The 19,791-nt window shown below is 62.4% G+C and overlaps 3 protein-coding genes across 7 annotated transcripts in view; 1 reads left to right on the plus strand and 2 right to left on the minus strand.

The window, feature by feature from the left end:
• Window positions 1-1,024, minus strand: part of ABCA2 (ATP binding cassette subfamily A member 2) — a 43,187-nt gene extending 42,163 nt beyond the window's left edge. For all 4 annotated transcript variants that reach the window (XM_040530985.1, XM_040530987.1, XM_040530988.1 and 1 more), the window contains exon 1: window positions 793-1,024. In XM_040530985.1, the coding sequence (XP_040386919.1) occupies window positions 793-858 (66 nt within the window). In that variant the 5' untranslated portion in view covers window positions 859-1,024. The remainder of the gene's footprint in view (window positions 1-792) is intronic.
• Window positions 1,025-6,300: 5,276 nt separating this feature from the next.
• Window positions 6,301-10,379, plus strand: FUT7 (fucosyltransferase 7). 2 transcript variants are annotated; one of them, XM_040531838.1, is made up of 3 exons: window positions 6,301-6,709; window positions 7,485-7,595; window positions 8,961-10,379. In XM_040531838.1, exon 3 carries the CDS (start codon window positions 9,043-9,045, stop codon window positions 10,084-10,086), a length of 1,044 nt encoding a protein of 347 aa, XP_040387772.1. In that variant the 5' UTR covers window positions 6,301-6,709; window positions 7,485-7,595; window positions 8,961-9,042; the 3' UTR covers window positions 10,087-10,379. The 2 variants fall into 2 exon arrangements, with proteins under 2 accessions (XP_040387772.1, XP_040387771.1); XM_040531837.1 differs by lacking the exon at window positions 7,485-7,595 and having other exon boundaries at window positions 6,302-6,709.
• A 3,109-nt stretch (window positions 10,380-13,488) lies between these two features.
• Window positions 13,489-19,327, minus strand: LOC121057513 (POU domain, class 5, transcription factor 3). Its single transcript, XM_040531836.1, has 5 exons — window positions 18,809-19,327; window positions 16,314-16,425; window positions 15,854-15,984; window positions 15,027-15,191; window positions 13,489-14,743 (listed from the first exon to the last, which is right to left on the minus strand). Exons 1-5 carry the CDS (start codon window positions 19,325-19,327, stop codon window positions 14,492-14,494), a joined length of 1,179 nt encoding a protein of 392 aa, XP_040387770.1. The 3' UTR covers window positions 13,489-14,491.
• Window positions 19,328-19,791: the final 464 nt, after the last annotated feature.

A 19,791-nucleotide genomic window follows, 5' to 3' on the forward strand; every position in this document is an offset into this window, starting at 1 on the left:
GGCACCCATACACAGTGCCTGCTGCTGCCAAGGGCTTGGACGGCTCCCACAGGCACGAGGTGGGAGCAGGGACAGACCTAACTGTTGCTGCTACAAAACGTGCGCCACTGAGCTGCCCAGCCTGTGCCAGGGCACGCAGAGATGCCAGCAGCCGGGCAAGGAGGGGTGTTTTTCAGCTGCTCTGTGGGTTTATAAATAGACAGCATCCACACTTTCTCTCTCTCTGGCCTGCGAGGCGAGCGGACATCACTAGATCTCTGCATCCACCGCCACACGCATTATTCATCTCCAGAGCCTAACCGACAGGAAGAAAAGGGTTGCAGCAAGGGAACAGAGAGGACTGGCACCCAAAGGCGTCAAAAGCAGCCCCAAGCCCAGGACAGCCTGGCTCCAGAGTGCACACAACGGCACGCAGGGATGTCAAGCCCCCAGCCACGCGCAGCCTACGGGCCCACGGGGCTGCCCTCCTGCCCACGCAGGCGGACGGACGGGCACGGAGAAGAGCCAGCCCCCCACCGGGGAGGAGGCTCTCCCGGCCCTGCACCCCAAGCCTGCACCGGGAGGGGGACGCGTCGCCTCGCTCCCCGCGGCGGGGCTCGGCCACCCCGGCTTTCCCAGGACCGCCGAGCTGCCGATGCCGGCGCCCGCGGCACCGAGCCGGCCCCCGCCGGCTGCACGGGCGGAGCCGCGGGGACCCCGCCGGGTTCTGGCCGGGGGCTGCCGCTCACCCCCCCCACCCCGCCCCGGGCCTGGCTACAGCCCCGCAGCAGGCCCCCCCCCGCCGGCTCTCACCGGGCTGCGCCGCTTCAGCGTCACGTTCTTCCAGAGCAGGAGATGGAGCTGGTGCAGGAACCCCATGGCCGCGCCGCGCCGGCCCCGCCGCAGGGCGCTCCCCGCTCCGCTCCGCCCCGCTCGGCACCGCGGCTCACCCGCCGCCCACCGCCATGCCCAGGCCGCCGCCGCCTTTGTCCGCAGCAGGCTCGGCTGGACTGGGAGCGGGCGGGCGGGCGGACCTCCCCGTGCCCGTGCCCGTGCCCGTCCCCCTCCCCGTGCCCGTCCCGCCGTGCCCTGCCCTGCCCTGCCCGGCCCGGCCCGGCCTGGCTCGGCCCGGCCCTGCGCAGCACCGCCCTCGGCCCGGGGCCGCCTGCCGCCACCGCCCCTTAAAGGCACCGCCGGGCCGCAGCCCCCGTCTGTCCGCCGCGGGGGGCCGGGGGGCGGCCCCCTCCGCTCGTCCCGGGGGTCCCGCGGCCTGGAGGCGTCGTGCTGCGGCCCAGGGCGGCGGGGCCCGGGCCCTGCCACAGCCGCCGGTCCGGGGCCCTGCTGCGCCAGGATGGCCACGGCGGGGTGGCTGTGGGGGAGAGGCCTGCCGGGGGCTGGCGGGACCCCAGGCTCAGGGCGACAGGGATGTGAGCTCCTGCAGGAGAGGGCAGGAGAGGTGGTGAGGCCGGCGGTGACCGCGCCAGCTGGCTCCTGGGACGGAGGAGGGCCTGGGGAAGGGGTCCCACATCGGTTCACGAAACCCGTGGGTTCCTGCCGTGCTGCCGCGGAGGAAGACGACCATCGGTAGCCAGCTGCCCCTCGCTGCAGCAGGGGCAGTTGTGCTGGGCCTGGAGGTGGGATCGTGCAAGGACGACCAAGCACTTTGCAAGCCAGGTTGTGCCAAAGGGTGCGTGCTTGTCGTTCCTGCTTCTCAGGAAACCAAGGCACAGAGCCCTTGGGTGCATGGCCAAGAAGGCCCAGAAGGACATTAGCTGAGCTGACCACAGCACCCCGGGCTTGCCCGTGCTGTATGGCCTGGCCAGGAGGGGGGCTCCTGCCCCAGGCAAAGGGATGCTCTGTCAGTGAGACTTACTGGTCCACAGGACCTCACTGCTTATCTCCATTCTTACAGCCGTGGGGCAGTGGAAGAGCGGTAGAGCTGCTGTCCTGGCATTCAACAGCCCTTGTAAAATGCCCTGATGTCAGTTTTGAGAGTGGGGGTTACAAATCTCACAGCAATTTGCACCATTCCACCACTGTTCCTCCAGGCCAGACCTGCCTCAGGGGACCCCATCGCCAGAAGGTGAGCATGGTGGGGCAGTGGGCACTGCAAGCCCTTTGCAGCCATGGTGCGCATCTCACCCCAAGAGGCGTTCAGGACAATGACCTTCCTTGGTACAGTGGAGAGGGACGGATTATTTAGGGGTTTAAATGGTGCAATCTTCTCATGATGGTTGTTTTTGTCACGCAGCAGTGACCTGCTTCCCTGATGGGCCTGCTATGAGCTATGGCCTGGAAGGGCTGGCTGCCCAGGCTGCCTGCGTGTGAGGTTGGCATTGGTATCCCTGTGTGCTGGCTGCCCTCAGCCCAGCTGGCTGCTGGCTGCCCAGCTCCTGCCCAACCAATGTGTGGGCAAGAGAAGCAGTGGGCTGTCCACATCTGTTCTTGGAGGGGACCAGCCTGCCTGCAGCAAGCTCTGCCCCATCCCAGCTGTGACTCTGAGGCTGGGAAGGATGTCCTCAACACCAGCAGGTACTGAACCAGGCCAGCTCTGTCCCTCCCCTCACTCTGTCCTGTTGATCCAACCAACCAGACAGACATCTACCCTTCCTCCCTTCCTTCCTTCTTTCATTCCATACAGACAACCAGCCAGCCATCCTTCCATCCCTCCCCCTCTCTTTCCATTCCCCTGTTTTGTTTCATTTCTGCCCTGTCCCTGCCTCCACCCAGCTCCCTCCTGGCTCTCTGTACCCCCTTGCTCCCTCTCCGCTGTTGTTGCTATCTTCAACCATCTTGTCTCTGTGCTGCTGTCAGGGTTAAGTGCAGCCAGAGCAGTGAATGACTTGGCTGCCCCAGCTCCAAGTTTTGTTGCTAAGGGTGACAGTGTTTCAGGCACTGCTCTGGAGCAGCTGCCTGGGCATGACAAAAGCTCCTGTTGTCCTGCCACAAAGTGCCATTATTCAGAAAACTTCTGGGCAAAACCTTGCATGGCATCTCTGTCAGGTGGGTGTCACCTCCCAGGGCCATTGGGCAGTGACCAAGGACAAAGGGACACCCAGGAGATGCAGTGGTGGAGGGGCACTGGGTGCCAAGATGCCCTGTGGAGGTCGGCTGTTCTGTAAGGGCAGCAGTGGGGCAGCCCCCAGGGAGCGTGGGGGGCGGGCACCTGAGCTCCCTGGCATGGAGAGGTGCCAAGGTTGGGGATGTCGGGGCTGGTTCTGTGCCTTTTCACCACACTCCGTTGGCTGGGATCACAGAGCTGCCATGCTGGGATGCCACCAGGCTGACCAGCATTTCTCCTCCTTTAAAATCCCAGTGGTATTTGGTGTGTCCAGCAGCACCAAGACAGGCCATAGTGGTTCAGACAGTGGTCAGCCCAGGGCCGAGGCCTTTGCTCCAACAGGGGCTTCTAGTTGGTCCCTGGGGAAGGAGGGATGTATGCACCCTCCTTCCCCCTGAGCATATACCCAGCTTCTCACTGTTCCTGAGAGACTGCAAGTGGTTGTCCCTCACCCCACACTTCATAAAACCCCGCCCTGCTCAGCTCAGGGCAGGGGGCAGTAGCGTGGGTTACCAGTGGGGCTATGGGTTATGTAGCAGTGCCCATGACCTGGTCTCTCACCTCCCTCCATTCCACTGCCTTGGGTCATGTCCTGGTGAGCTTCCCCAGTCTTCTGCTTGGCATGACTCCAAACACCAACAGCAGTGGGACATGGGGCAGCACAGCCCCAGAGAACCTGGTTGCCCATCCCTCCTTGGACCTGGAGCCTGAGCACTTCTCACAGGGCTGTCTTGCTCCTTGGTCCATGTGCAGAGGATCCATCCATCTGCATCCATCTGCAGAGGGCAGCAACCACCCACCCACAGTTCTCTGGGTGCTGCTGGCGTTACCTGATGGCCCGTGGCCTGTCCACAGATGCTGGCTGCTCTCCACCCAGCTGGGCAGAGCTGGCAGAGACCCCAGCTGCCAGCCTGGGTTTGAGCAAGACAGTTCCAGCCTGGCACAGTCTCTGCCCCTGAGCTGCCCCTGGGCATGTCCCTGGGCTGCTGGGACAGGGTGCCTGCACACACCAGCTGCAAATTCCTGCCCGGGGCTTCTAAAACCCTGCCTAGGGTAGCACCGTGGCTGACAGCTGCAGATGTGGCTGTGGCCTTCCAGCAGCCTTCCAGGCCTTCCAGGACACAGCTCCTTCAGCTCCATCGTGTCCTGCATCCCTGGTGGAAACCTCGTGGCCAATGTGGCACGGCCACCTGTGCCACACAGGGAACTGGGGAACAGCAGCACGGACAGTGCTGTCAGGGAGCACTGCCAGCAGCGAATCAGACTGGGGCAGGCCAGCCTGGGAACAGTGCCCTGTGGGCTGTGCAGTGCCCAGTATCAGGGCTCTCAATCAGACAGGGGAAGAGATGCAGAAAGGGAGCTGAGAAAAGATAACAGGAAACAGGACACACGTCTGAGGAGGAAAAAATACCCAAACCCAGCACTGCAGCTGGCCTCAGAGGTCTCTGAGGGTGGCACTGAAACCACAGAGCCTTGCTACGCCCCAGCACATTGGCAGAGCACTGCGGGCACAGTGCTGGCAGGGGCCCCATGGGAGTGGTCCTTCTCCCAGGAACTGGGCAGCCAGAGGGATGGAGAGGAGCAAGAGTGAAATGGGGGGTGCAGCCTCCAGGGCTGCTCAAGCACCCCAAGAGCCCCCAAGGAGTGGTTTTGGGGGCAAAGAGCACAGTGGACCTCACTCCCCTACTTTCTTCATGCCATGCAATGCAAGTACATGTCCACTTGGAGGACAGCACTACATGCCTCAGCGCTCTCCTCCCTGCCTCCGACTCAGTTTCCCCCTCTCTCTTCACTCTGCCAGGGCCTTAGGAGACAGGTGTGCCCAGGCAGTCGTGCCAGCAAAGAAACAACCAGGCTGGTGGCCTCACCAGGACAGTGGCACAGCCAGACCCCAGGCATGGGCACAGCTCTCAGTGCAGGCGCAGTAAAGGCACGCACGTGCCCACTTCCCCTTTTGGCAGAAAACATCCCAGCAAAGGGCAGGTGCCCAGGCCTGGCAGAACAGAGGAGCTGCTGGTGCTGCTTTAGCTGACAGTTTCAAGATGAGTCAGTGGGAGCCAAAATCAGGCTGGCATCCTGTTTTCAACCTGGCTGCAGGGTGGCAGACAGGAGGCACCCTGGGGAGGCTGAGGGCAGGGCCCTGCCTGCACCCATCTCAGAGCAGGCAGGGCATTGGGACGGAGCAGGAGTGTGCACGTGCTGAACCCCCAGCGCACACCTGCTCCTTCCCGGCACTGGCCAGGAGGGAATTGCCCCCAGCCCAGCCACAGCACAGGTGGTCCTGGTGATGGTGCCAGGCTAACGTTCTGGGCTTGTTTGTGCCCCTCTCAGCTCTGTGATGGGCTGAAGAAAATGCAAAGGCAGAAAATGCAAAGGTTTATTCCAAGACGAATGAGCATCTTGCTCTTCATCTGCTTCTGGGTGATTTTGGAGAGAGTTGGGTGTGCCAGGAACCTGCAGCCAGACACGACAATCCTGATTTTCAAGAGTAAACAAAATAATAGTAATAATGTTCTAGTGGTCTCAGCAAAACAGTGTTTGCAGGATGTGCTTTGGCACAGAAAGTGCCAGCCCGCAGAGCTGCCCACGGGCTCAGCCCAGCCCCTGCAGCCTCCCTCCCTGCCGTGCTCTGCTTGGGCACTGCCCTGGCAGGCAGCTGCGGGCAGGAGCACAGTGGCCAGGGCAGCCTGCTGGGCACCGCACCCTGCATACATCCTGCTCCACATTGCTCACGCCTGAGGACGGGGCTGGGTGGCAGGGCTCAGACCAGACTCGGGGGGGGCTCTCCCTGCTGTCCCCTCCTTGGTATCACCTTGTGACCCATCTCTGTCCCCTTGCACTCCTCTGCCACGGGGCTGGAGGAGAAGACATGCCAGGGGGTGGGAGACCTGGGGACCTGGCTGGAGAAGGTGGCCAGTGTGGGCATGAACCCAGTCCCTGCTGGCTTCTGAGGGCAGCCGTGGTCCTTCCATCCACATGGTGGAGAGCACTGATGAGCCCCAGTGCAGGGACACAGGGACATTGGGCAAACCCCCAAACAGGGATAGATACCAGGAAAAGCCACAGCTCATCTGGGGCATTGGGGTTCTGGCTAGCAGCTGGGATGGGAGAGGTGCTCGGCAGACACGAGATATGATTTGTGCTTGCTTTCAAAGATGACCCCTTGGAAATCCCTTTTGGGGAACCGAAACCCCACACAGGGCTACCTGTCTCTTCTGCAAGGAGCTGCAGCCCTGCCAGAGAGTCGGGAGAAAACACAAGGCCATGGGGCAAGGTGCACAGGCACAGAGATCTGCGAACGTCTACCAGGGTGCAGCACACTGCCATGGGGCAGCACGGGACATGCACTGTGCAACAGGATCCCATCCTGGCATGGGCACCCCCCAGCCATGTGAGAAGGAACCCAGCCATGGGGCACCCAGCCATGGGTGACATTGCCACCCACATGGCACAGGGGAAGTGCTCAGAGTGCGCTGTGAGAGCAGCAGGAAGGACCTGCTTGGGGGCTGGGACAAAGCAAAACCACAGAAAAGAGGAAGCCCTGAGTGCTCCAGCCCAGAACCAGCAGCTGCCCCGGAGTACCTGCGTGGGCAGTCACCAGCCCTGGCTGTGCCGTGCTGCGCCGTGCTGTGCCGCGCCACACCGTGCCGAGCCGCTGTCCGTTCCACAGTAAGTCCGCAGGCTGAGCCCACATGCCAGCACTGCCGCACAACGTGGGGAGAGGGGGCTAAGCAATGGGTTGGCTCCTGGTGCTGCCAGCCTGAGGATCTGCCCTTCCAGAGCATCCTTTGAATGTGGGGCAGTGTCCCCACTGCTGGGGACTGGCAGGCAAAGGGGCCCGAAGCACTGGTGCCCTCGTGCGTGGTGCAGGGAGCAGGCAGAGCTTTTTTCCCTCTTCAGACGATTTTTTTTTTTTCTGGAGCCTAAACTTAGCTCATGTATTTTAGCATGCCAGACGGAGCAGGCCAGAGCAGGGAAGGGATTTGCAAAAGCAAAGCTGCTGCAGATCAGCTGGGAAAGCAGGGCAACACCTTCCACAAGCCTCCAAAATCACAGAGGAACCAGCACCCCCTGCCTGGCTGTGGGGCTGGGGCATCTAATATGCTTTCAGAGGTTACCTTGAAAGGGAAACTGTCTTTGGTGCTGAACACTGTGGGTGACCTGCCAAAAATTTGGCTGCAACACATGCAGAAATGTAAACTGCCAAATGGGTAGGGAAAGGAACTGAGGGGGAGCTCCCTGTACACCCGGGGCTGTGCCCTGCAGCCCATTCCATGCCCAGCCACCCAAGCATCGCCAAAGCATGGCAAAAAAATCAGGCAGTGTCCAGCCATGCAGCCCCTGGGACCAGCACTCATGGGGTTTTGAGCTGGTTGCTGGCACCTGGTGCAGCTGAATGTCGCCCCCCAGCCCCCGCATCTGGTCCTGCTGCTCTCTGTTTCAGTGAGCAACTCTGACTCAGTTAAGAAGCAGAACCTTTGGCAAGGCCAGACACAGGCAGAAGGGCACTGCAGTGGGGTGAACGAAGGTGCAAATGTGCTTCTCATGCTGGATGGTGGGTGACTGGGGTTCCCACGTGCCTACGGGCCGAGCCCCGCCAGCTGGAGACCTACAGCAGCCCAGCTGTGGGGGAGCCAAATGCCCCTCTGCCCGTACCTCCCTCTGCCCTGCCTGCTGGGGACTGGAAACCTGGGGCACCTGAAAATAAAGTATGGGTATATGCGGTGCCAAGACAACCAGCTCCCAGCCTTGGTGTCTTCATGGCTGGGGAGAGCACCCCAAGCCCAGGGAGAGCACTCCAAGCCAGGTAGGAGCCCTGCCATCACTGCAGGAGGGCACTGGGACAAGTGAGGCACGTTTCAGGCAGGACCCTGATCCGGCCCCGAGTGGGGTTTGGGACTTCCTGATTGCTCCCAAGAACATCCCGATGGCTGATCCATGAGTGGGTTCAGGGATGGAGCCTTGCTATGGGGTGTGGGTTCTCAGCATTTCCTGCAGTGACTCCCAGCCAGCTGTGAGGCAGGACTCAGGGTACTCCCTCACCCTTTGGCATGTGGCCCCAGCCTGCAGCCCCCCAGAAAGAACAGCACATTCCTCCCAGGCTTTGCTGTGGCAAGGCTGGCCGCATTTCAAGCTCAAAACGTCCCCCCCAGGCAAAGCGAGAAGTGTGGAATGGGACCGTGCCTCTTTGTCGGATGGGGAAACTGAGGCACAGAGCAAGTGACAAGGAAAGCATCCCTTGTGCGTGCAATTGGGAGTGGTGCTCATCAGTTGTGACAGGGGGACAGGTGGCTGCTGACTGTTGGCTCTGTACCCCCTCCACACCCCCTTCAGCAACAGCACTGCTTGCCCCTAGAGACTGGGGGCACTGGGGAACACATGAGGGAGGGTGATGCAAGTGACAGCACCAGCTTGGTGTGACAGGGATGCAACAGCTCCTGCCTCTTCCTATCCTGACAGGTAGCCTCAGGCAAAGTCCTTTTATCTTTTGCATGTGGGATTTTCTGAGCTTAAAAGACAACACTAAAGAAAAAAAAAAAAGAGCACAAAAGCCCAGAAAAAAATGGAAAGCACATGGTGAAAGTTGTGGGTCCCTCTGCGGCACCCGGGATGGCATGCACCCATCCCCTTGCTTGGCGGAGGTGCTGCCCACATCCCCAGCCTGCCCCAGGCCAGGGATCCGTGCGGGGTTGTGGCAGTGGGTGCGTGGGTGGGACCCTGCAGGGGGGCAGAGGTATACTGGGGCCTGGGGGCTCCTGCTGTGCCTGAGCCCTACGGGGTTTGGGTGCCATGGAGGAAGCGCAGAGAAGTCTTTCTCCAGCCACTCCAGCCCCAGCCTCTCCTCGCTCCTCCATGCTCCCGCCGGCCAGGTGGCTGGGCAAGCCGAGCTGATGGCCCTTGCTGGCTTCTTCTGTCCCAGGCACAGCCTCCAAGAAGGTGACACCACCAAGAAGGTGACACCACCAAGAGGGTGACAGCCAGCCCTGCTGAGCACCGGCAGCATGTCCCGGGCACCACCACTGCCACGGCTGCCATGGGGCCGGCCCAGTGTGAAGGCAGCGGTCACTGCTGGGTTGTTTGTCACCGTGCTCTGGAACCTGAAGTGCTTCATCAACTCGTCTAACATCTCTGGTGAAGCCCCCAAGCATACTAAGCCACTGGTGGTCCTGGTGTGGGAATGGCCTTCAAATCAGGTCCCGAACATCAGTGGGGACATTTGTCATGAGCTGTACAGCATTGAGGGATGCTGGCTCACCATGGAGCAGCAGCTCCTGCACCAGGCAGACGTGGTGGTGTTTTCTCACACCAGGCTCCAGCAGGGCAGGGACAAGCTGCCTCGGGAGAAGCCACCAGGGCAGAACTGGGTGTGGGTCTCCCTGGAGTCCCCCACAAACACTAAAGCATTAGCAGGATGGAACCAGACCTTCAACTGGGTGATGACCTACAGACGAGACTCAGACATCTTCATCCCCTACGGCAAGCTTGTGCCCAACCGGTCAGCCACCATGAACATCCCCACGAAGACCAACTTGGTATCCTGGGTTATTAGCAACTATCACAGGACTCAGAAAAGAGCTGAAGTCTACAAGAACCTGTCCAGGTACCTCCACGTGAACATATATGGGAAGGCAAACAGAAATCCGCTTTGCAAAGACTGCCTTTTGCCAACGACATCCAAGTCCAAGTTTTACCTGGCCTTTGAGAACTCCATCCACCGGGACTACATCACTGAGAAGCTCTGGAGGAACTCCCTGATGGCTGGCACCGTGCCTGTGGTGCTGGGGCCTTCCCGGGCCAACTACGAGCAGTTCATCCCCGCAGACTCATTTATTCATGTCGATGACTTTAGTTCCCTGGCAGAGCTGGCCACCTTCCTGAAGACCATGAACTCCAGCCGTTACCAGCAGTTCTTCGCATGGCAGAAGAAGTACAGTGTGAAGCTCTACGCAGACTGGAGGGAGCGCATCTGTACCATCTGTGCCATGTACCCCAGCCTGCCCCAAGGCCGTGTCTATCCCGACCTGGAGAGCTGGTTCAACACCTAGTGCAGGGCTGACACGTGCTGAGGGCACTCAGCACTGCCAGAGACATCAGGGATGCATTTGTGCAGAAGATAAAAGTGGGAGGAGTGTGGGGCACCCTGCGACAGAACAGGATGCTGTGCAGGGAGGGATGTGGGACCTCTAATACTCGCCCTGTTGTTGCCACATTGTTACCTTGAGCAACTCTGTGTGACTTAGCTTCCTGCCAAATGTGACTATCCCCCCATACTGACCTACCCCGCTATGGTGCTGGCATAACCAGAGGGTGCTTTGGAAATAAATGACACAGGTTTCCAGAGGCTCTGCCCATCTGTCAGGGCCTGGGCAGGGCTGAGGGCAGGCGAGGACAGCAGGAACCATCAGCTCCCCAACCTTCCTTTCCTCCTCATGCCCTTGTAATCATGCTGTGCCCTCCCCAACACTACCTGGGCAGCAAATCCATGGTGGCAGAGGCCCCGGCCATGTTTCCGGCCGGGTGACCGCAGTGGGGGGGGGGGGGGGGGGGTGCGTTGAGAGGGAGGCGGGATGGGAGAGACATGGTCCCCTGGGACCTCAGGGCAAGAGGCTGCATCCTGCCAAGGACCCAGCGTCCTGTAGCCAGGGACGAGCAGCTCACGCATCGCACCAGCTCCCACAGCCTCTGTGCTGGCACAGCCCTGCAGAACCCATTTCCCCTGCCCCTGCTCTCTTGCCACTGGTGTCCCCGTGCTGGCAGGACACCGGATGCTCTCAAGAGCAATCACAGCCTGCTCAGTGCAAGGCCGAGTCAGAGCAGGATGGCTGTGGTTTTGCACTGCCGGCTGCACGTACTGCTGCGACAGGAAGCTGTTGAGATGGTGCTGTCCCGAACTTTGCAGCGAGCCAAGAGCAAACGCCCCATACCAGTGCCCTTGGCACTGCCAGCCCCCACAGACCCCGTGCCGTGCACACACCCCGTGCCCTGGGCACCCCCGCACCATGAGCATCCCCCTCTGCGCTGTGCGCACCCCCCTCTGTGGGCACTGCACGGCGAGCAGCCTGCACTGTGGGCACCCTGCAGCACACACACCCTGCCTGGGAAGCTCCCTGCACTGCAGGCACCCTAACCCAAGAGCGTCCTGCACTGTGGGCCCCCTGCTAGCACACACACCCTGCACTGTGGGTACCCTGCACTGAAAGCACCCTGCCCTGTGGGCACTCTGCACCACCTACACCCTGCGCCATGCACCCCTGACCATGCAAAGGGCATCCTGCTCTGTGGGTACCCTGCACCCTGGGCATGGGCAGCCCCCAGGCACTCCATGGGGAAGCACCCATCTGGGACTGGCAGCGGACATCGGGGCGAGGCAGCAGAACTGGGGAGGAATGTGACTGCTCCATCCCTGCCTCACTCTGTGTGCAGACCCACACCTCACCATGCGTCTCCTCAAGTCGTTTACCTCCCCAGTACCGGTGACTCATTTTGTCACACATTTTGCCCAGTTTCCCTCACTGCAGCCCCCAAGACTACACAGCCTGAGCCTCACCACCCTGCCCAGCAGCACCCAGCAAGCTGCCGGCCGCCCACTGGACCTGGTCGCACGGGCGATAACCCGCAGGAGGGGACAATCCTGCTTGCGGTGTGCGCTTTGTGAACATCCCCCACACCCACCCCCCAGCGTCAGCCTGGTCCAGACCTGCCTCATGTGGCCGTTTGACAGGACATGCCACAACCTTCTGATTTCTGCAGCATGGTTTCTTTTTGTCTTCTGGATCAACTGAAAACTGAGCAGGAACATGTCACACCCCTGTCAGTGCTGCCCTCGCCTCCATGGCAGCGCGGCCCCAACAAGCCTCGGCTGGCTGCATCACTTCTCTGTCATCATGCACAGCCATGAGGGGCTGCAGGATCTGGGGGTCCCGTGAGATCTGGGGGTCCCACAGCCTGCTCCCCAAGAGGACCCTACCTGGCTGTGCAAACTGCAGCAGAAAATCAGATGGTTGAAACTTGCAGAGTCAAACCTAAGCAATGTGACAGCCTTCCCAGGCAGAAATGGCACCTCTGTAGGCAAACCTATGGTCTAATGTATCACAGACTGCCAGCCTCCATCACCCCCAGCGCACCCCCCCTCCCACCCCACCCCGTGTGCCAGGCAAGAGCCAAGGGCACCTCTGGCCACAGCAGTTTGCAGCAGGCGCTGTGCCTGGCTGCGAGCCCCAGGATTTGAGTCCTGCTGCTAAATGAGGCTGTGGGCAAGGAGCCCTGGGCATCCAGGTACTAGGGAACAAGTGGGGACACAGGGGTGAAGGCAATGGGGTCCTGCATGCGTTTCCACCTCTGCCCTTTGCAGGATCCCAAGGTGCTCTGAGAGCAGCAGCCAGCTCCTGCACAGCCCACGAGAATGAGGGTGCAGACCAGCCCTGAAAAGCAAAAGCAAAACCATCATTAACTGGCAGCTGAGCTAAAAAAGGGGCTTTTCAGAGTTGGTTTCAATACAGATCTGGTCACTTCATTGCTTGTGCTCGGGGAGAACAACCCCTAGGGTGCAGACTGATGGCTGCAGCAAACTAGGCTGTACAGCCAAGGGTGCTGAGCAGCGAGTTGTCGCACCCTGGAAGTGCCCTGCTTCTCCCATTTGGCAGTCCCCATGCACCTCCTGCTGGCATCACCCTGCACAGCCTTGCTCCCGGCTGGCCCCAGTGCCGTGGGGCTTCTTGGCCACCAGCACGGCCACCTGGCAGTGCTGAGGCTGTCCAGGATGCGCCTTGCCCAGGACTTGCATATTGCTCTTGCAGGCAGTGGTGAAGCAGCACACCCCAGCAAGCCCTTCCCTGTTCGTGGACCCTGGAGGGACCCTTCACCCGAGACTCCCTTGGGCTTTTGCTTTTCCAAAAAGTAGCTATGGAAAAAAATAGCAGCCCCATAAGGGTGGGAGGTGACCCCTGTGCACACTCCTGAACACATCTGCTTTTGCAGACAGGAAAGGAAATGGGCTGTGCGCCCCCACCGACCTGCAACTGAGTTCCTGGAGCTGGACACATTGCTCCACAAGCCGCCAGGCCCCTTGGTTAAGAGCTGGATCCAGAGCAGCTCACGGGCCAGCACCCACTGACCTGAGTTACCTCCAGCTGCAGTGTGGGCGCCAGCTTGCTGCACGTCCAGCCGCTGCAGGCAGCGACAAGCCGGGTCTTTTAGATTGTGGCAGCACCAACTCTCACAACCGAGCTCAGTGTAACCCCTCTGCCTGCTCAAGCCTTGGGCACAGCAGGGAGCTCAGCCCCACGTGGGTGCACCGTCCAGCTGCTGGAGCAGCACAGCCCCTCCCATGCCCCCCATGTGCAGCCAGACCCAGACTGACACCGTTGTGGTCTGCAGACAGTGACCACAGCAGGACCCAAGCAGGCACAGGACATAAGGGAGGCAAGGAAAGAGCTGACTAGCTCTCATGCCCCAAAGAACTGAGATTTATTTCACTGCCAGAGGGAATATGATTAAGGAAAAAAAAATCATCATCAACTACAGCAGGCTCAAAGGCACGGGGTGCTAGCAGCATGGACAGGATGGCATCAGCCCCACTGTGGGCCCTGGGCTGGGACCCCTGCAGAATAGCCCCAGGGCAGCCCAGCTAGGGGCTGAGACAATGGCTAGAGTGAAGAGGGCCCAGAGGCTCCAGGGTGATGCTGGGAGGGGAGGCCCTGCCCCACCACCCTGCCCTGCCACAGGGGGCAGGCAACAGGGTGACCCTCCTGCGCTGCCAGGACAAGCAGGGCTGGAGGCTGGGGCTGCTGAGGGCTCCCCCAGCAGCATCACGCAATAGCCCTGGGCTCACCCCAGCCACCCGGAGCAGTGGGCAGAGCCCACCAGGGAACCACCCCCTCCCCGTGTGCAATGCCCCAGCCCTGCTCTATATAACAGGGAGGAGGCATCTGGGAAACTAGTGATCACTACAAAGAATTTTGCTTTTTAAAAACTAGAAATACAGCCAAAACCATTAAAAAAAAAAAAAAAAACCTCCCCCCACCCCTAAAAAAATTAGAAATGCTTTTTTTCTGGTTCTCACAGGAGCAGCTCGGCAGGGGCCAGGCACAGGCGGCTCCACCCAGCCCCCGGGCACGCATGGCTTTGGCAGGTAACAGTGAGGGAGCTCTCCCCCACACCCCTGAAAGGCAGGAGGGTGCTGACCCCATGCAGGGGGGCTGCTGGGACCAGCGAACTCACGTAACTGGGAAGGGCTGGGAGCAACTGTAGAGAGCGGGCACCATCCCCACGCTTGGCTCCCGGCCCTTCCTCAGCCCCTCAGGCCCCAAAAGCTGTAAAATAGCGCAGCCACTGCCCAGACAAGCCCTGGGAGCAGGGCCGGAGCCATGCCCGTGCCTTGTCAGGGCAAGGGGAGGACGCTGCCCCTGGACGGACGGGCTGCAGTCGGGGCACACTTCTGCCTGCCCTGGTTCAGTGGCTGCTGTTGTTCATGGAGAGCCCAGGCTGCAGAGCTTGAGGGAACATCTCGGCCTTGTGGAAGGGTGGCATGTAGACCGGAGGGGATGGCGCTAAGCTATAGCCCTGGGATGTCACCGGGATGGGCAGGCCAGGGGGCACCAGGGACTGGTTCATGTCGTACACCACCCCCTCCGTCTCATTGCCAAAGGGCAGCAGCAGCCGCTTGCCTTTCTGACGCCGGTTGCAGAACCAGACCCGGACAACCTGTGAGGGAGGGGAGACACAGAAAGGATGAGTGGTGCTCTGCAAGCCCAGGGACAGTGTGGCAACAAGACCCTTCTGCTGGTGGCACCTCCACGGCCCTGAAGCTCGTGACCCCCTGCACGGCTCCTCCTGGGGCTCAGCACGGAGGGGCAGATGGTGGCAACCAGCTCCAGCCACCCTCCCACACCTTCTTCCAGTATCAAAACTGGCCTGATGTGGATGCTCAGGAACTGCAGCTGTTCGGAACCCCTGCCCCCCACCCTCCAAACCCTGCCAAACCTACATCTTTGTCCAGGTTCAGGTCTTCAGCGATCTGGGAGATCTCCTGGGGACTGGGCTTCACACATTTGCGGAAGAAGCTCTCCAGCGTTCCCTTCACATTGGTCTCGATGCTGGTCCTGCGTTTTCTCTTCCGGGCTTGGGCCAGCACTTGCTCTGCATTGCACATCTGGAAGTGAGAGAGACCACACACTTGGTCACAGGGTGGCCCAAGGCTGGCAATGTCCCCCCAGCCTCCGGACACACACACAGAGCTGGCTGCAGAGGTCTGGGAGGGACGGCAGGCTTTGTCCCTGTGACCGTCTGCCAGCACAGCCTCTTTCTGATCAGCAGTGCAGAGAGACGCAGTAAAAACTCAGACTTCGCTGCTGAGCTTCACCCCACTGCAACTGGGGTCATTCCCAGCATCCTACCGCTGATTCCTCACCTGCATGGGCAGGGGAGATGGACACATCTTTCTGCATTACATCCCATCCCTCCAGCCTGCCCTCAGGGAGCAGCAAGCTGCATCTCCAGCTCGTCCCAGACTCCAGCAGTAGCCAGCTGCTCCGAGATGAGAGCTGCCCCTGCTGTCACATGGTGCACATGGGGGGAATTTGGGCTCCCACCTGCCTGGCTGAAGGGTGCTACTTAGCAGATCAGCAGTGGACTGGGTACCCCTCTCCCTTGGGACCAAACCCATGGCTGTGAGAAAGGCAGTGAGCCACTGCCATGGCAAGGGGAGCCTGCTCCTCCCTTCCTCTCCCAAAAAGCATGTGTGCAGGGCAGGAGAGGCTGCAGCTCATTTGTCAGCACGTAAACCAGACACCCTGCCCCTGCCCAGCCCCGTACCTCCTGCATGTTGTCCGTGTTCTCTGCTTCGTTGAGCCAACGCTGTAGCAGCGGCTTCAGCTTGCACATGTTCTTGAAGCTGAGCTGGAGCGCTTCGAAGCGGCAGATGGTCGTCTGGCTGAACATCTTCCCTGCACGGGGAGGCAGGCGCTGTTATGCACAGCTCCCCGAGGGCAGCTGCCACCCCCAGCAGCCCCCCAGGGCTCCTCAGGGACCTGGCACCAGGAAGGGCGTTTTCCCTGCTGGTTCAGCAGGGACTTAAAGCACTCAGAAACTCTTCAGAAACAGCTATTGTAAACCGGTTCATTGGTGCTAACAGCAGCTTTAGCAAATGCAGGCTGGTGCTGGCCACCGCTTCTGCGGGTCATTATGTAGCAAAAATCTCTTTTGCCCAGGTGCCCCATCCCCATGTTGCCCTTTTTGCCCCCAGGTATGGGGAGAGATGTGGAGAAAAGCTTACCATAGAGAGTGCCCAGAGCCAGCCCCACGTCAGCCTGTGTGAAACCCAGCATTATGCGCTTGTGTTTAAGGTCCTTGGCAAACTGCTCCAGCTCTTCTGAGGTTGGTGCATCCTGGCAGGGAAAAGCAAACTCAGAGGGAAAACTTGCACCCACCTGGGCTGGGACTGCAAAGAGCAGAGTCCCATCGGCGGGGGGGGGGCAGTACGGGCCTGGGATAGGGACGAGGAGGGGTGGAGATCCCTTGGTAGCACTGATGCACACCTGCCGTTGCCACCTTGGGGTGATGGGGTGGTGGCAAAAAGGATTTTCCCCAACTCCCAAACAATGGACTCCACTGGGCTCTGGACCCCTAGTGCCCCCCCACACACCTTGCTCCACACAGGAGCACATGGAGAAACCTCTGGCCCTTTTCTGGGACAGAATGCGGGACATGGAGCACCAGAGCCCCGAGGTGTGGGGAGCTCTGCCCTGAGGTGTGGGGAACACGTCCCTTCTGCCTGTGCTCACACCCTCACAGCCTGACCAGGGGCACCACAGACCCATAGGCGGCTTTGGTGATGTCCCCAGCATCATTCCTCTACCACGCACACCACAGCATGTCCCCTGGGGTGCAGGGCAGGCACCAGCCCCTCTCCTGGCTGAGCCCAGTGAAGAAGAAATGACAGATAAAGTGAATTTTGAAAGAACGTATGATTTGACTGGGTTTCAAGCACATTTTTGCAACAGCCAGACTTCACTTCTGGAAAGCTGCTTACCCAAGTGCTTCACTTCCTCCCTGCAGTACAGTCTTGAACTGCTGTAGTGGGTATTTTGCAATCTTTTCACCAATTGTCACGTTTGCCGCATTTTTCATATTTTACAGGCATACCTCCTGCCAGCCAGTCTCAGCTTTTAATTGCTCAAGTACATCGGCAACAAGAAGCCCAGAGCATCCCTACCACGGGGCACCCCGACCCTCTTAGGAGAGAACTGTTCCTTCTGCCTCAGCACAGCACGGCAGGACGTGAACTGCAGGGCGGGCAGGAGAGCTCGGCGCCCGGCTGTGTAACACACACACACCGGTGCCCCACGGGCTGGGCTCGGCGGGCGTGGGAGCTCCAACCCTACTTTGCCACTTACACAGCAGCAACTCTGTGCAAAAACAAGAAACCCACAACAGAAAACAAAAAGCTCGGAAAAGCTTTCAAATCAACCACATCATCCTTGCTGCTAACCCCGGAGAGCGTTTGCTGGGAGGGATGCTTTTACAACATGCCCCGAAATGATTTAAAACCGAAATCCCCCAATACGGCTGCCAGTCACGCTGCCGAATGAAGGCGCCTGCCCTCACCGGGGGCAGCCAGCGGGGCCGCTCTCGTCCCGGTGCCCGCCCGGGGGTGTCGCGCGTGGGCGCAGCCCCGCGGGGCGCGGCGTGGGGCAACCGCGCGCTCCCTCCCCGGCCGCGAGGGTCGGAGGCGGCCGCGGCGACCGGGAGCTGAGCGGGGCAGAGCAGAGCCCCGGGCCCGACCCCGCTGCGCCGCCCCGGGCTCCCGACCGAGCGGAGCCCCCTCTCCTCCAGCGGGGGCTTGAGGGGCGCTGGGCGCGGCAGGGCGCTGCCCGCGGGGCCGCGAAAGCGTCCCGGTTGCTCTAAAGCAGCTCCCCAGAGGCTGAGCCCTTCCCTCGGCCGCCCGTCGGGGTGAGGCACCCGCGCAGCCCCGCGTGGCTGCCCCCGCTCTCTGCGCTGGAGGACAAGGGACGGGGCTGGCTCCGCGGGCAGGGAAATGCCCCCCGGCCCGGCTGGGTGCCAGCCTGGAAGTCCCCGTTTTCATCAGCGCCTCCCCGACCCTACAGGAGTCACGGCCGCGCTGAGGGGAGGGGTGGCCAGGCACAGGGCGGGTCAAGGGGTTCCCACCCCGGAGCCCCGAGCCGAGAACGGGTTTGCTGCCGTCCCGTCCCCTGACCTCGGGCCGATCTCCGCAGCCGCTCCGCACGGCTCCGCAGAGCCTCTCTCTACAGGCGTTTCCTCGGAACGTTAAGGAACCTCAACGGTGGTTTTGTGCCGCAAAGCTGCACTTTGCGCAGGCCTCCGAGGACAGAGGGAGCTGCGACGCCGGGACGAGAAGGCGCTGCCGGCAGTCGGAGCCGCGGGGGCCCGACGGCTGCGCAGCGCTCCCAACGTCCCCGCCCGCCGGGGCCGGCCGGAGCCGCTCGCCCCCAGCGGGACACGGGGACGGCGGGACCCGGTCCCGGTTCGGGGTCCCGAGGACGACTCACCCACGTCCCGCTCCGCTAACGCGCTCCTGGCCCGCCCCCGCCGGCGGCCGTCCCGTCGACAGCTGCCAAGTCGGGAGGCCGAGTCGCCCGTGCCGAGGCCGGCGACCGTCGACGAGGACGCGGAGCGAGCCGAGGACGCGGCGGGGCCGGGGCGGCGGGCGGGGCAGCCGTCGGGGGGCAGCGGAGGGGCCCGGCCGGGCGGCGGGCCCGGGGCGCGCCGGGGAAGGGAGAGGGGTCTCACCTCGTCGCCGCTGTCGCTGGAGTGTCCGCCCTCGCTGGCGGCGCCGCTGGAGCTGCCGCTGCTGCCCAGGCTGACGAGGCCGCCGGAGCCCGGCTGCAGGGCGCCGGGGCAGAGCCCGTGGCCGGGACCGGCGGGGAAGGGGGCGGCGGCGGCAGCGCTGGGGAAGGGCGCGGCGGCGGCGGCGGCGGCGGCGGCGGCGGGGGGCGCGGGGCCGGCCCACGGCGGGGCGGCCCAGGCGGGGCCGCAGCAGGGCGCGGCGGGCGGCGCGGCGCGGGCCTCGGGGGAGCCCTGGCGGCAGGGCCGGCCCGGGCGCGCCTCCGCCTTAGCGGGCGGCCCCGCGGCCGGGGGCAGCCAGGCGCGGGCCGCCGCGGCGTCGCGGCCGCCGTCGGGCTCGGCGGCGAAAGGGAAGAAGAGCTGCTGCGCGGCCGCGCCGTCGTAGGCGCCGCGCGGGAAAGGCGGGCCGCCGTCGGGCAGGAGGCCGAAGGGGGCGGCCGGCAGCCCCCCGTCCGGGCTGAACATGGTGGCCGCGGCCTAGGGCTCCATGCGGCGCCGACGGGGCTTCGGCTCGGCCCGGCCGCCGCGCTCAGGCCGGGCGCGGGCCGTCGGCCGGTGCCTCCATGCTGCGGCGCCGCCGGGGCCACTGAAGGCGGCGGGGCCGGGCCGGGCCGGGCCGGACCGTATGGAAATGGGCCCCCGCCCCATTGGCCCCCGCGGCGCGGCCCCACCGCCGGTGGGTCGGGCGTGAACTTGATCCCCTTGAGCCTTGAGGAGGGGGCAGCGGCCCGGCCGGACGGCCCCGCAGGCGGAGGGGGCCGGGCGGGCCCCCACGTGCTCGCCGCCCCTGCTCGCGGCCATCGGGGCGCCCGCGAAGGGGGACGGCGACGACCCCGGCCCCGCGGGCAGGGCCGCGCCCGCAGCGGCTCCTCGCCGGGGGCTCGTCAGGGGCAGGGGTGGCTCCGGAGGGGGCTGCTTTGGGGACGGGG

Source organism: Cygnus olor, chromosome 19, assembly GCF_009769625.2.
Source record: "Cygnus olor isolate bCygOlo1 chromosome 19, bCygOlo1.pri.v2, whole genome shotgun sequence".
In the NCBI taxonomy this organism is placed as follows: Eukaryota; Metazoa; Chordata; class Aves; order Anseriformes; family Anatidae; genus Cygnus; species Cygnus olor.

Bases quoted from the DNA above. Each gene is read 5' to 3' on its own strand.
- FUT7 (XM_040531838.1), top strand. From the start codon at position 9,043: ATGTCCCGGGCACCACCACTGCCACGGCTGCCATGGGGCCGGCCCAGT.
- LOC121057513 (XM_040531836.1), bottom strand. From the start codon at position 19,327: ATGTTCAGCCCGGACGGGGGGCTGCCGGCCGCCCCCTTCGGCCTCCTG. The intron at 16,426-18,808 runs GTGAGACCCCTC...TTTCCCTGCCAG, and splicing joins CCAGCGACAGCGGCGACGAG to GATGCACCAACCTCAGAAGA. The intron at 14,744-15,026 runs GTAGGTTTGGCA...CCTCCCTCACAG, and splicing joins ACCTGAACCTGGACAAAGAT to GTTGTCCGGGTCTGGTTCTG.